Below are 17,768 nucleotides of genomic sequence, written 5' to 3' on the forward strand. Positions count from 1 at the left end.
ACCCCAGCCACATGCGGCTCAGGGCCCTTGCAGCAGCGGTGGGGAAGCTTTTTGACACTCCATGCTGCCTCTGGACCCCCAAACAGCCCCCCCCACACACACTCCCCAGCTCCCACTGGTGCTGGGACAGCCCTGGGGTGCGAGGCGAGCACCCCCCTCATGCCACGCTGCTGTCTCGCATTTGTCACGCTGAGGTGAGGAAACCTCCACTGTGGGGCTGGGCTGGCTCCTGGGGTCCCACATGGCAAGGGAGGGGGGGCAAAGCTTACCACAGGCACCCCCAGGAAGGTTTCTGAGGGGACCCGACACCCCGCTGCCCCAAGGAAACACCACACAGGCCGTGGGGTTTGCATGTTTTAATGATGGTTTAGGAGAGATGTGGATCGAGTCATCAAAGATCCAGGAATTCAGGCGCCCGCCGGCCCCACACGCGCATGCTGACGTGAGAGCGGCTGGGGACACGAACCGGAGCTCGTCAGGCTGCCAGCTTGGCAGTGCCGTATGTACCCCACCATCCTCTCAACACCAGGTTTTTCTGAGGGTTGCCATAGCGGACACTGGCAACGAGACATGATTATGAACCTACGTACGGCACAGCATTGCTCTCCTGGGGGAGAGCTGGACGTGGAGAACAAGAAATGCTGGGAGCAGGGACATGCAAGCAGTCCTGAAGGGTGCTGGTCACAGCAAGGCTGGGAAGCCGGGCCACCTGGATGAAGTGGCTTTTGAGCCTTTCTTAAGACTTCTCCAGCGTTTTCCATGGGCTGTGGCTGGCCACCGGATTTCGGCAGGAGCACAGTAGCTGTTGCATGGTAATCACGACTAACCTGGTATGAGACAAGCCACGTGGGAGTTACCTGAAACACAGAGTCCAGTGAGACCAGACCCTGCTGGAAAACACAGCCAGAGCACCTGGGCCTGAAACCCTTCATGGCTGACATGAAGGGATACAACTGAGACTAGAGACGTTCTGCAATATGGTAGGTGTCCTCTGGAAAGCCAGCACCATCCTTTGTGAAAGCTCAGGAAAGAGAGGAAAGAGAGTAAGACCTTTTCTATTGACCTTTTAGCTGAAATAAGCTAGAAAACATTTATTGTTGTGTATTCCTAAAAAAAGAAACAAACAGAAGTCTCACAAGGGCTTGTGAGCATCACTTGCAAGGTGCACCCATGGCTGCAATGCTCAGGCCTCAGCCATGCACGCATCCTCTACTCCACCTCATAGCTAATATTTTGGGCAAGACCTTAGGCACTGTGCTCTCCATCCTTTATCATTTACCTCCCGTGCTTCACCCTGGGAAGCACTTTGAGAGCAGGTGATAAATACATCTGATACTTGCTGTTTTCCTCCAGAGGCTGTTGCTTATTTCTGAAAAATTCAGCAAAGAAGCCAACGATTAAAGCATCCCTGAATCACTATCTGCCCCAAGCCCAGCTGAAAAGGCAGGGTATGAATAGCTGCATCACCTGTGGTCATGGCTCTGCCATCAAGCTGAAGTCCCACTTTCAGCTGAGCAGCAAAACCAGCTAGCTGCTGACGTGCCACAACACAATCCAGGCTGAAAAAGGGGGAAGAAAAGGCCTTTGAGTTAGGCAGAGACTCCTGAGTCACTGCTCCTCCTGGCGGTACCAGCTGCTCCAGTGGGGACCCCTGTTTTGCCTGCATCCAGGCAGCTTTCTTGCCCTTATCCCACTACATCGGCAGGAATCTCACGTTACTGTACAGTAAGGGAGTGATTTGTTTTTTTGACTTCCCTTTTGAGGGGAAAACAAGGATGAGTCTAGCACCCCAGAAAATGAGCATTCTCATTTCATTATGATGAGGAAAATTTTCTCTTCTCGCTTTGCACTCTGCTTGTCTGCCCTAGAGCTTGCGAGAGCCCAGCATCTCCTCTGTCACTTCATGCACATTGTGGACCAGAGCGATGGCTATTAGATCTTCCCTTTGCTGGGCAAAAAGGTGTAATTTTTAAGCTCACATGAGCTAATATGAAAGTGCCAATGGAGACATGGTGAACTTTGCAAGTTGAGTAATAACCGTTACAGCCTTTGTTTTACCTTGGAGTGTTACCACTACGCTTTACCTGGCCTGCAGTGAAATTTTGACACCTATGTGCTATCGTAAGGTTAAAAAAACCCCAACAAGTCCTTCCCCCACACCCCTCTCCCAGCTTATCACCCAGCGCTCCCCGTCTCACGAACTGACACGTTCACGATCCCTCTTCTGAACACCCATGAGGCCTGAATCCAGACACCAGACCTGGCACTCGGGATCTCGCTGGAAGCGAAGCCACCTGGCAGCATTTGCAGTGCAGGAGAACAAAGCCGCAGCCCCGTTTTCACACAGCTCCTGCCTCCTGTCACTTCTCAGTGTGCACCAGTGCACCCTGCATCCGCCACACACCTGCAGATGAGGATCTACGTCGTGCTTCAGGTGTTGACAACTTTGGGATGTGCTCTCTCTGCGATGCTTCCGTCGGGTTTTGCTAAGCACTCTGTTCTCTCCTGGCCCTGGGTGAAATGGTGCCACTTGTGGATTCACAGCATGTCGCAATGAACGTCCATCCCATGACAGCATGATCAAAATGCATCACTCCAAGGAGGCCTGGGCACTTCAGTCCTGCCTACAGAAAGGTGCCAGGATGGTCTGCTGGCACAAAGACCTCTGAAATCTACGTCACGAGCAGAGATGAGTATGCCAAAGCACTAGGATCTTCTGAGGGAGGCAGAAATCCCACTGCTTGATTCACTTCCCGTTACACACAGGCAGCCAGAAGCTTGTAACCTCCACAATCTCTTCTTGTTTGTTTGTTTTGGGTAGCAGGAACCAGTTTACTTCAGTGCCAACCATCTCTCCCTGCCAGAGGCAGCAGAACGCAGCCCTGAACACCCCCCACAAAGCCCGCTGCTGCTACAAGTGCCACTGTGCTCTGCGAAGAGCTCTGGCTTAGGAGGGATGTGCTGGGCTCATGCTGAAAATTCAGATACACTTCACAGGGTAGGCAATACGCCAGGGATTTAGGTTATACTCAGAGTAGATGTTAGCTCTGAAATTCAGGGACCTCAAGAAATTTAACCTCCCCTGCCCACCCCCCAAAACACCTGCCTTCCCAGCTGTGTGGCAAGCCTATATGCAAGGAATCTCTCTCCTGGTCTACAAAACCTCACCCACCTTCCCCCTAGCTGGGACTGAGCTGTGGACTGTGTTCAGGGCAGAAAACCGCACTATTTGTCAAATGGAGGAGAATAAAATTGGCTGGATCAAATAGGATAAAAATAATTCGGGTTGAAACATTTCAGATTCAAGCCTCAAATGCATGAAGGTAAAAGCTGAGAGAAGAGCCTAAATTCACTGCAGTGTCTCAGAAGAAACTGAGGAGATTGGGTTTCTGCTATTTGAAATACTCTCAGCACAAAAGTGATGCTAGGAATCCTACAGCCTGCCAGTGAGTCTCTTTTAAACAGAATCCAACTGCATCAGACTGGGATGGACACTGATTCAAATCTCATTAGGAAAAGGGATAGCTATAAATAAACAAAATTGCCTTCCTTGCTTGGGTTAATTCACCGCCTGCAGTTCAGCACCCCTTTGCCAGCTGTCGCCTGGGTGTTCAGGCAATCAGCTTGGAAAACGACCTAAGGAAACTGAATTCTTGGTGTTCCTGCTTTTAGGCATCCTGCGATGCAAGAGAGCTTGCTCCTTTCTACGTAATAGAGCAGGAACAAAGGAAAGGAGTCACCTATTTGGAGCTGAGCTAAGGCACTAATGATGCAGTAGGTGAGGAAAGAAACACAGCGGGAGGAGGACAACTTCCCAGCCACGATGTCCCGGAAGATCATCGTTCTCTTCGCTCAATTCCCTTAAAAAACCCAATGTTATCTCTATAGAAAAGGAGGAGCTAATACAGTATTATAGTATCCCTGTTGGGGTTTCATTTTAAGGTTATGTTGTTGTTCTCCCAGAGAGATTTGTTTCAGATATCAAAGTCACACGAGCTGTTTCTAAAGTGGGTTTTGGTGAATGCAGGCAGAGTTATCTGAGCAGCTCTGGCTCATCGCAGCTCTGTGTGTATGTCTGTTTTGTTGTTTTTCCCCATGATTTCCCAGAAAAGAAGCCTGTCTCTATCACTTTTTGGCATGGTACTGAGATAAGCCACCGAACTGTGCTGACCCGATGGGTGCAGTCTCTCCCTGTGCACAGCAGAGGCATTCCTGTCACGATCACAGCTTGATAAAGATTGATGATGGCTGGCTCGTCTTCTGCCCTGTGTCACTGAGGGGGAAAACGCTAGAGATGGCTACATCCACAATTCCTTGGCAGAGCTCTGCATACAGCTTCCTGAGAGACGAAGAGAGAGAGAGAGAATCAGATTGCCCAGGCAGGACAAACCAGCAGGCCCCTGACCAATTTTTACATAGACATGCATTTTCCCAGCAGGTTCTACAAGATCCTGTTCCCATTACAGGTAGCTCCAGGGTGGCAAACGGGAGGAGGGTGGCATCTCTTCTATCTCCTCCCCACCTACCCCAGCAACTGTCTTTTTCATTGAATTTCCCAATATTGCACTCTGCCAGACGGGACCACAAAACACATTATCTAAGTTTACTATCAGAACAGGCTCCTGAGCAGAGTCTCCACACCCTCAGGCCCCAGATCTGAGTCACTGCAAGATGCACAGGGGCAGACAACATCTGAGCACCCCCTGTACAGGCCTTCCAACTCAGGGGGTCGTGATTAACACCAGACCCCGTTCATGTGGGGATGTGCCCCAGAGGGACTGCTCAGATGCATTCATGTTCAATGAAATGCTGCACTGGGGTGCAGCTGTGCACATCAGCTTGTGACCAGGCACAGAGACTTCACAAGACCATGTGGAATGTGTTTCACCATGGCATAGCTCATGCAGAGCAGGATTAGGTCGAAGAGAGACAAGGTGTCTGAGAAATGAGTTAACAAAAGCTTCACTTTCTGCTGAAGGAAATACACGTGTAACCTCCCTGAACATGCTGGTATGTGGGACATTTTTAGTATCAAAGCTGTCTTTACTAGGATTAACAATGTCTTTCACCCTCTGCCTTTGGGGCTACATGACAGTAAGACACTTTTTCAGCACCTGGGAATGTTACTGCTTTCAGCAGCCAATTTTTGTCTCTTAAATGGGAACTGTGCAATATGGGTGCTATAAATTAGAATAACCCTTAAAAGGAGAAGCCACAAATAGCCAAAACGTACCTCAGCTGCTTTCAATGGTTTCCAAGCACCCATAGAGGCACAAAGCAAACAGGGCATTGCTGCAACCCAAATCCACCCAGCAACAGCCAAATTCTACCTGTACAGCAACACAAGGAGGTGCAAGGCAGTATTGCACCACGGTGCACATGGTGAACAGGGTATCCTGGACACAAAAAGCTCCCAAGCCCTAGCCCTGAAAAGGCTGCTGAACAGGCTGTCTGGTACGTTTGACCTGTATTTTTTGTCTACTGTTAGTGATGGTCTAATCTAATTTAATCTACATCTAATCTAATCAAATTCTAATGTAGTGATGTACAGCCTGTTCTGTTTTGCTGGGCTTCTATACGATACAGATGCCCATTTAGCAAAGACTTCTAGTCTCTCACAGTTGTCTCAATCACGTAATAACAACACCTCCCACTGTGCCTATGCAGAGATGTTCGTGGCCACAGCTGTTTGGCTGTCCCAGCCTCCCTGCGGCTGGTGGAGGCTTTGATCCAATGTCTGCAGCACCCACAGTGTGCTCTGGGGTCCTGCTGCCTGCAAATTCAGTCACTCCCAGCTGCTGCCCTTAATGCTACTCATTTATCATGTGTTCACGTAAAGACCAGTCATCAGTGGCTCCACAAGAGGGACCGAGAAATCACCTGACCCCCAAAGCGTTAATTCTGCAACACAACTTCAACCCAATAGTGTCAATAAAAATGACCCAAGTTATATTCAAACCCATCTGTCCAAAAACTGAGGGTAGTGCCCCATCTCACATGGGAAAGAAGCTGAGGAATACCAACCATGGAGACAGGAGCAACAAACTTAAATCAACTGGCACTTAGAGCAGTGTCTGGTATGCGTTAGCTTGGAAAACTCCCCTGCCACTCACTTTCTTCCACCTTTTCCACTTGGAGCTGGGACACAGCCATGTTTTGGGTGAGGCATGTGAATGGTGGCATCACAAGGGTATTACAGAAACTTGATTACTCACTGGGCACACGCTGGGGCCCCATTGACTTCTATCAGCCAGACCTTCAGCTCCTCATCCACCATGAAGTCAAAGCCAAAGAGCTGGAAGCTCTGGTAGTGAAGATGCTTTGTGCTGATTACAGGCTCTATACACATAAGGCAGCTTCTGTGAAGGGAAAAACAGAAACACAAGATTAAAAGCCCTGCAGACACACCTGTTGCACTGCAGCTTCTGAGGGCACATGCATAGCACAGTTAAGTGAAGGGGACTGCCCAAAATTACAGGCTATATCCAACACAAGTCATGGTAACAAGGTCTCTGCAAGTGAGATCCTGCAACCATCAAAACACACATGGGGACACCCCTGAATTAACTCCCAAAGAGCTGGAGAGCAGCATCCACTCCCACTACTGGATTAGGCAAGTTAAAAAACATGATGTGCAATTAAGAGCCTGGAGCAGAAGGCAGAGCCACAAAGGGCTGCACCAGGTCCCCAAAGAACTGCCCTTGAGAGCTCATTTGCCTCGGAGTCCCTTAAAGATCGTGTCACGTCCCTTTGGTGTAACTAACAGCAACAGGGTACTTGCAAAGTAAATTCCACCATGTAGGATCACTTTGTCAGGACCTGGATTCTCTGTGGCACCCTGATCTCCGAGATGTCTCTCCAGGGACTGTCTGTGCCCAGGAGGTAGCTGGCTCTGTATGGCCTGAGTAAGACGACCTATGCCAACGAGATGTGCTGCTGCCTGCTGATGGTGGGGGAAGCAGTGAGATCCTGCAGACTTGAGTCCACCTTCATTTCCCCTCTTACACCGTATACCTTTTATAACCGCAACCTCTCCCAGCCCTGTCTTTTGACCTACCAAGGTCTTCCCTTACCAAGTGATCTCACTCCATCCATCTCCAGCCACAGCTGGCAAAACGCAGACACATTGACACATACCCTTAAGAGAACAGCACTTACAAAGGTCCCTTTTCATTGAGCAATGGCATTGGGGTGTTTATAGCTTTATCTTAAATTTATGCAATTGAAACCCTTCCCTTGTCGGTCTGTCTGCTTCCCAGCTGTGTCCATACGCATTCCCTGTCACTGAAGGGTTAGGTTCCCCTATGCAACAGGCAGCTGGCTACCTTATTATGTGTTTGATTTGCAGTAAAATGCTATTCTCAAGCGTCGTGTTCAGGGCATCCATCAGATACTGGTTGAACTCCTCGAAGAACATTTCATTCCCTTCCTCATACCGCCCATAGTTTTTGGAATATTCCTTCTGAATGCAGTGATTGGTCAAGTGGCAGGTTTTGTCCTGGAAATTAGCACTGTTATATGGTTCGGAAGAGGTCCGCAGGACACCCTCTCTGTAGAGGTAGATATTATATTGATGATCCACGAGAACCCAGCTCCTGGGGGGCGAGAGAACAAACTCTAGTCTCAGTGACTTAAAAAGAAACAGCATGAAAATGAAACCCAGTATTATTACAAAAGCAGAAAAGTTACCTGATGTCAAACTTGCGATGCCCTGGCTCTAAAAGCAAAGGTTTCTCCAGGTATTTCTGAATCACGTGCACTTGTCCCTGCTCATCGATGAAGTCCAGGAGCTCTGCAGCCTCTGAAGAAATCAGGATGCCTTCCCCTGGCACAGAAAGACAAAGACAAAATTAGGTAGATGATCCTTCTACCTTTGCTGGAGCTCTTTCAGGGCCCAAGTGGACCATGGCTCATTTGCCCAAAAAGCCATGCGACATGCAAAAACCCACGGCTGGTCGGTGCCCGAGCGATGTCATGTTTGCTTGGTGTCAGGCAGTGAATCTGCAGAGGGATCTCCCTGTTACGACACCATGGGGCATCCAGCTCCCCAGTAACAGGAGCTAATGCAAATGGAAACCAAGGGTACCCAAGATGGCATGGCCTGCCTGGGGCTTGTCTGCAGGGGGGTGGCTATTTAGGTGCGAGGGGATACACCACAGACAGGGACCTTGTCAAGCAGTGAGGCAGCTGCTTGGTTTGGGGGGATTTTGTTTCCTTTTCCAGTGTTTTTTTCCAGCTGGGCTTGACAGGGAGGTGGGGCATGTGTTCAGCACTTGTCAAATTTTGTTTTGTTTTTCCCTGTTTTTCAGCAGCTTGGAGAACAGGGGTTTTGGCAGTTTGTTTGTGAGATTTTTCTTTTTTTAAATTTTTTTTATTTGGAGAGGGAGGTTTGTGGTTTATTATCCCAGACTCAGACTTTCTCCCCCTGCCTGGCTTCTCTGGCTGCCAGAGGCAGTCACACATGTACACTTGCTCTGTGTTGCCCTGCTCACCGAGTTCATTTAAGTTACTATTAAAATCACTGCTGAATTAGGAAAAGAACCATTTCAAAATGTTCATCCCTGTAGTCAGTGTTTTCCCCTGCTGTGGAAGCTCTTCATTAAAGAAGTTAGATGTGCCGTTTAAATACTGCCACATTTTGGCTGAAGCTGTCACTGTTCATTTCTTGCAAGAGTCCAGATATGAAACCACTGTTGCAGAGCAATGAAGAGAGAACATATCCCTTCTGGGATTTGATAAAGCGATGGCACGGTGCCACATGAGGGATAAACCAGCTCAGCTAGAATTATCTAACACTTCCCTGGCACTGTGTCCAGACTTCAGGCATTTAGATAACTCTTTGGACTAAAGCTGATGACTTCAGTCTTAATTTTGTGATGGGTGTTTTGGAGGAAATACTGAGTGAAAAGAAACAAACACTCTTCAAGGGGGGCATCAGAGGGAGAACACAGGTTTGGAGCACAGGCAGGGTTTGACAGGATCATCCCATGGAAAACACTCCTAGCTGTGACTTCTGAAGGCCACTGTCGACACAGCCCTGCAGGTACCTTCACTGCTCCATGCTTTGTATATCTGTGAGTCACAGCTTCCCAGCCCTGCTGACCCCCTACCCATCTTAGCATCCTCCACAGAAAGGAAGTCCTTTCATCAAAGTGTCTTTCTCACCCATGTTTTATGCAGGGGGCAAGATTTTTAGTCCCCTGATCACAGCAGAGCCAGGCAGAAGCTTGCATTGGTACAACCACAGGCTGTGCGCTGGGGGAAGGAGGGAAACAACATCTCTGTAAGCCAGAAAAGCCCCCGCAGTGGGAAAATCAGCAGGCACCCGTTCTGCACTGGACAGAGGGTGAATCAAGGGGGAGGTTAGCTTAACTGTGCACCTAGTCAGCAACCCAGTGAGGCAGCAAAGAAGCTTATGTGGGGCAGCTGTCCCTTCTCTCAAAAAAACCATCAAAACTGCTAGCCACAGTTGAAAAATCTCTCAACTTTTAAGTCAGGACATCCTAAACCTTTAATTTTCCTTTTACTGATGGACAACCAAGCTTCCACTAGACCTGTCCCAAGTCAGGGGCTGTGCCTGAGCTGGATCTGCCTTGGCAATTAACATCGACAAGCTTTCTTCTTCATCAGAAGTAATCCCCAGACATTTAAAACTTCCCTCTAGAAGATTAACATGAGGCTCTGCTTTCCACTTTAATTCCCAGCTTGAGTTCTACAGCACACTGATGAATATGAAAGGTTACTCTGCTTTAACGCAGAAAAGATGGGATCACACTTGAATAAAGTATGTGGAGAGTTTAAACCTCCCCACCCTGCAGTGAACCACAGCAATGGCCTTTTCAACTGCCCAGATTGATTCTTTGCCAGACAGTTATACCACACTGAAACACATCCCCTCACTGGCATAATGAAAGGACTCATCTCCCCTTCATCCCTGATGAAAATAAGTGTACTCTTCTGATGCTTCTTGGTAACACAACCAAGAGAGCAGAGCAGTGAAGGAAGCCAGCATGAAGGACAGTTTTAGCATGCAGCCACTTCTGGCTTTCACATTCTCTGGTGATTTTTGAAAGATTGCATCAAAAGTGACTCTGTAAATACGAGTAATACACGTGAGCTTGTTCCTTTTGAAAAGACCAGCTCCTGCCTCGAGTTGGGCTCTGCACACATGGCAAGGCAAGTTTTCATAAAGCCATTCTGATAACGTGCCTGTGACACTGCCAAAACTGGCAGACAGCACATAGTTACCAAAGCATTACATCTATAGCTATGTCCAGCTATCTCATCTAATAGCTCATTATTTCTGTAGAGCAAATGATGCAATGACCCTGGAACAAGAAAGGACACATTATCACTTAGGTATCTATTGCCTTATTCAAATTAAAGGGTCGTACAGACACTGCATTGTTTGTCTTTGCTCTGGTGCCTGCCGCTGAGGCTCGGGTGTAATTTCGATGCACTGAGCTCATGCATGCTCAGCCAGTCTCTCAGTGTGACCATGGGTAGGCCATTGGCACCAGGCATTTGGGTTTGGTTCAAAGACAAGCAGCAGTATTTCTGCCCAGGTGAAACCAGGCTTAGCTGCAGCATGGAGAGCTGGGCTCCTTGCCCTTGAAGGCTGCTGTCCTGCCTGCTGCCCTCCTTCCCATATCCTGTTCTGCTCCCTGTTATCTCCTGCTCTCCACATTCCCCTTGCCCCTTGCCTGCTGGTCCCTGCTGCTGTCTCCCTGCAGCAAACTTTCCCATATTTTGAGGCGCACGTGTAGAAAAGTCAAGGTCCTTTCACTGCCATCCATGTCCTAGGTAGCATGTGCATGTTACAATGCCCCACGCTACCAAGCAAAGGACAGCCCTATGCTGGCTTAACCAGCATGGAGTTGGTAGGTGAAGCCCTTCATAGACAGGCTAGATATCAGCTGGGCTCAGCCAAACCCCGAGACTCTACCGATCAAGTTAAGAGTAAGGAATAATGAGAAGATGGCCCGTTTTGCTGGAGAATGAACCTTTGGCACCAGCTGAGGACTTGGCGATCCACACATTGCCTTCTTTGCCTTCCCGCCGCCTGTTGTAAGCTGCCAAGAAGACTTCCCGCTCATCTGTCCTTGTGTTGTTTATGAGATGGCGAATTCCATTCTGTGCTGGAGCCACCGGGGTCTTCAAGTTTGTTGGGTAAATCACATATGACTCGGGGAACCACGTGCAGGACTCCGATAGTTCAGGGCTTGTCTTGATTAGCCTGGGTGAAGAGAGACAGGCTGTTAATCTCCAGAGCGTCCCCACCTGCATGGGACATCATTTAATAAATAAAAATCATCATTAACTGGGCTCTTTTGCTTGGTGATGAATAGCAGCTTACAGATAAGTCTGTGCCAAATTATTGTATCTTTCTTAGACCCTTGAAATTAGGGTTTTCCTAAAGTTATCATGGCGACCCCAACCCACTGTCAAGCACTGCTCTTTGAACCAGACCTGCACACTTTCACTAAACGTTTTGTAGATACTACGGAAATTGTGAAACAATCAGTAGAAAAGTTTCCATGTAACTAGAGCTTGTGGTACATTCCCTGCATCATCTTTGCACAAGGGAACTGAGGAGGTGTGTTTGCCAACACAGAATGGGGCAGGAAGGATGCTGTGATCACAACAGGCAAAAGGGAAGCCAAAGCAGTAATGTTTTCTGTGCTGGTGCTTAGCTCTTGATCCCATCCTCACTGAGATCTGATCAGGTGTTCCAGTTGTGGATGAAGACCACTGGGAACCCACTGAAAGCAAGGACACAGCTACACGTTTCATGTCCCAGGGTGTCTGGGATCCCCCTTGCATCATGCAGTCTCTGATCACTCTGGCACACCTCTCCTACCAGTAATGTCTCAAGATGCCTGCAAACTCCTGTTAGCAGAGCCCGGGCCTGTTTTCTTTCAGTCAAGGGAGCTGTCTGCCTCTCTGAATGCTCACTCTGTGCTTTGTTTAAGGCCAAAAGCAGAGCTCATGACTTGCTGACTCTCTCTGTGCACTTGTGCCTCTCTGTTGAAATGGCAGTCAGTGACACCCTGGGAGACCTGAGGAATGTCATTTGTGGTCCCTCGGGTTCATAAGTAGCTTGATGCATGGGTGACCCCACAGTTAGAAAGGTCAGCCAAGCTTCAGGAGAGAAAAACAGGTGTGCAAGCACTGTCAGCATTGCCTCTAGACCATGGGCCGCAGAAAAAGCCAGCTGGGGAGTGCCGTGAGTGCTTGTTTAAAAAACACTCTGCTAGTTCCTAACAAAAACCATCACCACTGTAAAGAAAGCAATTGGGACCAGGTTCTTCGCAGGGGAAGGAGAGGCCTCGGATCAGCACACACAGTCTGCAGGACTGCATCAGCAATAGGCAGCACAGACACTAATGTGGAATCAAATGTTTGAAGGAGACCAAGAGCCCTGACATGAAGATGCCCTAATGGCCGCAGAGTTTGCACAGGGACGAGGGTTATCTACAATGAAAGCTCATCCACATTTCCCCAGGAGACCCTGGCATGGCTGGTCATGCAGAAATAACTCCCAGAGCTCTTCCTGGAGATGTCTCCAAGCATTTATTTGACCAACAAATCTGATTAGCTGAAGGCATGTTAGTGTCTCATCTCTGTATGAAACAGGGAATAAAAGGAGTAGGTTTTAATTAAATGTCTACAATGAAAAAGAACAGATATGCTTGTGGGTTGGTTTTTTTTTTTTTTCTTTTGATTTGGTTCTAATCTGATGCAATACACTCTATGGTTTCAAGCAGCTGTAATTCAGTGGAAACGGCATTTCCCCTCAAGTTACAAAGAGGTCTTTGTGCACACAGATAGAGATAGTCTAGAGACTAGCATGGGAGTCTGAAGACAGCACATGCTAGGACACTCCCAGGGCAGCTGTTCTGTGAAATACCCTCTGAACAGGTTCAACACTCAACAACAGTTAGAAGAAAAACTTTTGTCAATCCCATGTAACATTTCAGTGAATTTCTTACTTCACCAGAGATGCTTTGCGGCACAGCTTGTCTGCTCCCCTGTAGTAATTCACCAGCTGCACAAGTCCGGGTTCATGGCCTAAAAAGGGAAACAAAGAGGTCAGACAAACTTCTCAATTAATGGAGGAAAAACATCTGCTTGGTGCAAAGGACCTGTGCAGTAGGGAAGAGAAAGGAGGCCGTTTCCTTGCCCTGCATCACAGAAGCAGGCTTTAAGCTGGTACTGGCTCCTGTGGCTTCTTTCTTTTAGTTATGAAAAACCATGCATTTACCCAAGTCTGGTTTGAATCTGACACTTCCATTTTCCAAGGGAAAAATATTCATTTCCTAATTCATACTGGGAGCTGGCAGCACCACCCAAAAATGTTCTCCCATTTGCTGGTGGCAGTTTTTAAAAGCCAAGATTTCAGCTACTTTGAAATGCAGTAGGAGGATGCAGGGAAGCACACCATGATACAAAGATCACAGTTTAGGCAAGGGCCTTGTTTCTTTGTCACATACAGCAGGATTCCCTGTCAGACCTGATAATCACAAAACACTGGGAAACATTAAAAGATTTGGAGCCTTGCTTCCCTCTGGCAGTTTGCAGCAAACCCCCTTGGATAGCTGGGTTGGGAAGGGACCTCTGGGGGTCTCTGCTCCAACCTCTTGTTTGGTCAAAGTCTGAGTAGAGCTCTAAGGATGAAGATCCTACTGCTTCTACAGGTCCTTGTCCCAGTGCTTGACTGCCATCCTGCCTTTCCCGACAATCCCCTGCTGGATTCGGTCCAGGGTGTCTATGCCTTTCTTGTACTGTAAAGTCCCAAACTGGTCCCAGTATCCAGCTGTGGCCTCACAAGTTCCAGGGCGCCAAATAGATGGGTACCTCCTTACCAATACTGGACTCTGCACCACAGCCTGCCTTCCTTCACCTTCTCACACGACACGAACGCTTGCACTCAGCTGGAAGCTCTCTGGGTGGACAGGATGGCAGCAGTTGTCTGAAGGGTAACACAAATCTAGGCAACGCCACACAGCCTCTCCCACGCAACCAATGCAGCTGAACACAGATGTGCAAGAGGCGAGTGATGCCTGAAGCAATACCTGGGTCACCGGTGACAACAACTGACAAGAGCATCAACAGGGAAACCATGATAAAAAAACTGCTCTGGTTTGATATAACCTAGGACCAGGGGGATTCCCCCAAGCATGGTGGTTACTTCCATCTTCACCTTCTCTCTTCAAAAAAATGCTTGTGGGAGTGATTTGGACCCTGAAAAAGGATTCAGAGTTTTAGCTGTCCTCCTTGGTGTTTGCCTGGGAAAAAAGGCCTGGAGCAAACATTACCTTAAAGACCAAGCAGCTGCAAGATCACAGAGAGTGAATATCTATTTCAACAGAGAATGAATATCTATTTCAACCCCAAAGTCATGGCCCTGACCTGGGTCACTATTTTATTCACAAATCTTTAAATACAAACCAGCTGAAAACCATCTTACAGAAAAGATCTGTAACTCCAGGCACTTCAACATGTAGCCAGCACTGCCAGGCACTAATTTACTGAAAGAAATTAGCAAAAAACTAAAAAATTTCCTTCTGTTTCCAGTTTATGGATTTTGCTTGGTTCCTGGAGGAATCGAGGTCCAGAAGGAGATCCCACCAGTGATGGAGAAATGGGGCTGGTGAAAGGAGGACGATGGAAATGGCCAAAACCTGCTTTGAAGTCACTGCTGTTGGGTAAGTGACCTGCTGGGAAGCACATTCTCGTTGGTTCCCTGAGCATCTCCACGGAGCAGTGGGCTGCAATGTGGAATCTGGTGGTCAGCGAGGAGGGACCACAAGGCAGGAAGGGGAACGGGTTCTCAGGCACATTGAGGTCTGCACCATGCATTTAGCGGGGTTAAAAAGCTACCATAGCACCGAGCAAACTGGCTGGCAGGGCGTAGTCCAGCATCCTCTGCTCCATGAGGCCTCTGCAGCCTCCTCCTCCTCCTTTCCCTCCCCTTAGCACAAACTGCTTTTCCATTAGATACAGACTTAGATGCAGACACTCACAGCTTAAGGGCATGATGCCCCAAGAATTAGGGTATCAGCGAGAGCAACAGAAGTCCCTGCAGGTGGACAGAGGCAGCGGTGCATGCTGAGAGTCCCCACTTCTACCCCTCTCCCACATCAAATGATCTAGCCTAGCCCCCGAGTAACGCAAATCCCCACAGTCCCCTGAATTAATGCCTGCTTCCACTGAGTAGAGCCTTTAGGAAAACCAAACCAAGCCAGCTTTGATGCAACAGTTGCTCAGGAGGACAGCTTTAGGAAGATGTACCAGAGAAGATACAGCTTTTTGGAAGATGTACCAAAATAACCATGTTATTTTTGGTCTGAATCTACTGATTTCAGGCAGCCAGCTCCTGCTGTAAGGAGGATGGGTTAACGAAGCCCGTGCCAAAGCATGGTCCCTCTCCACGGGTTATAGATGTGTCTTGGCTGTGAGAAACGGTTTGAATTTTCGAGCATCCCATGGCAACACATGCTGAAGGCCTTCTATCACCCAGGGCTCTTTTCGAGGATGGAAGGGGTTAGTAAGAGATGGCCACAAGCCCACCATAGCTGGACATGCTGTGCAGGACTGCTCACATCAAAGAACTGTACTCGTTCTGCAATGAAGCCCGATGCTCGCAGGCCCTGCCTGCTGGCCACATTAAAGCACAGTTCTGCTTGCTGTGCCCGGCTACAGAGTGCGTGAGCATTCTCACTGCTTAAGCCTCTCCCAGTGTTTCCCTGCCTGCTGCAGACACCCTGATGCCAGGAGGTGACCAGATGGCATCACCATGTGACAGGGACTTTCCACTCACAAACGCATCTGGAGACAAGGGAAGAGGTGCTGGAGCTGGTGACTTGCAAATCTGAAAGAGCAGTCAGTGCTGAGTCTCAACTGCAAGAAAGGGGCTGCAAAAGCCATCCTGCCCCAGAGCTGCTGGGGTGAGGGGACTGCTCCTGTTCCGATGTTTCTGCAGCCAGCAGCAGTGCTGCAAAATCACCCCAGGAAGGAAGAAACCAGGGCCAAGGGCAGGGAGGGAAGCCAGGAGGGTCCTGCCAGCCATCAGATACAGACACAGGGGACCGCAGGAGGGAAACACACTGCTCTGCTGGGGTTTGCCGTGTCCTCATCCCAAATCTGCTCTCACAGGCCTGGTGACAGGAGCCAGCACAGAAGCCAGCACCATGCACGGAGACCTGCCAGCCTTGCGGCTCCTGCCGGCTTGCCTCCAGCCGTGGGCAATGACAGTGCATCTCTGCTCCCCACTGTGCCCTACAACGCTGCCAGCCCCTGGCTTGGCTCTCCCTGCTCGTGGACAGTGCATGGCAGTCCGTCTCTGCTCTTGGGCTTTTCCCCATCTGGCAGGGTGGAGGGCCGGGGTGGCTGTGCTGACAGCCCTGCCTGCTACAGGACAGGCAGCGTGCATGGCAGGCAGGGAGGGGACAAGCCTGCACAGGGAAGGTCCCGGGATCCCGCGTGTCGGCAGTGTGACAGAGAGAGTGAGACAGCAGGGGAAAAGGTGGGGGGGGTGTGGCCCTACACACACACAGAGCCTCTGGAATAACACCCCCCCCCCCCCCCCCCCGCTCCAAGCCAGCACTAGGAACACCGTCATCCCCACCAAGCCCCTGCAGAGGCACATCCCCACCAGCCTCAGCTCCAAGGTGAAGGTTTGAGTGTGCCTGGCTCGCACCTGTTCCCCCACCTGTCCCAAACTGTAGAAACACCCCCATAAACATATTAAGCTCAGCACCGCAACGTCCCTGCCCTGTGCCAGGCCGGGGGCTGCCACCGGCACCACCGCGCTGGGTGACTGAAGCCCCCTGCGATGGTGACAACGGCCCCAAGCGCGTTACTGCGGGACAAGGCCACGAGGTGGGGGCTGCACCTGGGGGTGGCTGGGACCCTGAGGGTCTGCGACATGCGAGAAGTGGGGGGGGATCCCCGGGTGCCCTCCACCCCACCCTGCTGCTGCACCACACCGCAGCCCCCAAGTTGGCCTGGGTGGTTTTTTTTTTTGGGGGGGGGGGGCACCAGTAAAACCACCCCCCGGGACTACAAGAGGGGGGGGATCCTTTGAGCTGGTGGCAGCGGTCCCGGTCTCCGGGGCCGGTTTCTGCAGAGAACCCCGTCGGGGAGGGGGGGGAAGCGGTTGCACGGAGGACCCCCCTCCCCTCCCCGGTCCCCACCTTTTGTTCCCGGCGACGCAGGCGAGACCGGCCACCGTGTCCCTGTGACAAGGAGCCCAACAAACCCTCGGCTGTCGCTGCCAGCGGGATGCCCGGTGACCGGGACCGGGAGGGCCCTGCTGCCGGCGGGGCGGGGGGGGGGGGGTTACCGGGGTGGGAGCGTGTGTGGGGGGGTACCCTTACCCAGCCTGCCGAAGGGGAGCCGGTTCCTCTCGCCCAGCATCAGGTTGAAGCGAGGGTTGTCTCTCCGGAGCCGCCGCCACTGCCCGCTGGCCAGCAGCAGCCGGCTCACCTCAGCGTACACGCTGCTACCTTCGTCCCGCACCACGAAGGTGTACATGGCGGCGGGGGAAGGAAGACGGGACACACACCCTACCCTACCCCCGGCGGTCCGAGGGACACCCCAAACCCATGAGCCGCCGCCGCAGCAGCCCAGGCAGGGCCTTACGCGGCCGCCGCCTCCGGCTCCTCATGGCCGAGAGCCGCCGCCGGGAGCCGGAGAGAGAAGGGCTGACCCGGAAGCAGAACCGCCCCCCCCGCCCTTTTTAGCTCTGGCAAGGAAGTGACGTC

At 50.4% G+C, this 17,768-nt stretch overlaps 1 protein-coding gene across 1 annotated transcript; it reads right to left on the reverse strand.

Annotated features, from left to right (window-relative positions):
* Positions 1-341: 341 nt before the first annotated feature.
* Positions 342-17,724, reverse strand: TTL (tubulin tyrosine ligase). The gene is made up of 7 exons (XM_030035275.2): positions 17,382-17,724; positions 12,993-13,071; positions 11,004-11,236; positions 7,690-7,825; positions 7,326-7,595; positions 6,216-6,359; positions 342-4,339 (listed from the first exon to the last, which is right to left on the reverse strand). Exons 1-7 carry the CDS (start codon positions 17,536-17,538, stop codon positions 4,222-4,224), a joined length of 1,137 nt encoding a protein of 378 aa, XP_029891135.1. The 5' UTR covers positions 17,539-17,724; the 3' UTR covers positions 342-4,221.
* Between the last annotated feature and the right edge of the window lie 44 nt (positions 17,725-17,768).

This window comes from Aquila chrysaetos, chromosome 13 (genome assembly GCF_900496995.4).
Source record: "Aquila chrysaetos chrysaetos chromosome 13, bAquChr1.4, whole genome shotgun sequence".
Classification (NCBI taxonomy): domain Eukaryota; kingdom Metazoa; phylum Chordata; class Aves; order Accipitriformes; family Accipitridae; genus Aquila; species Aquila chrysaetos.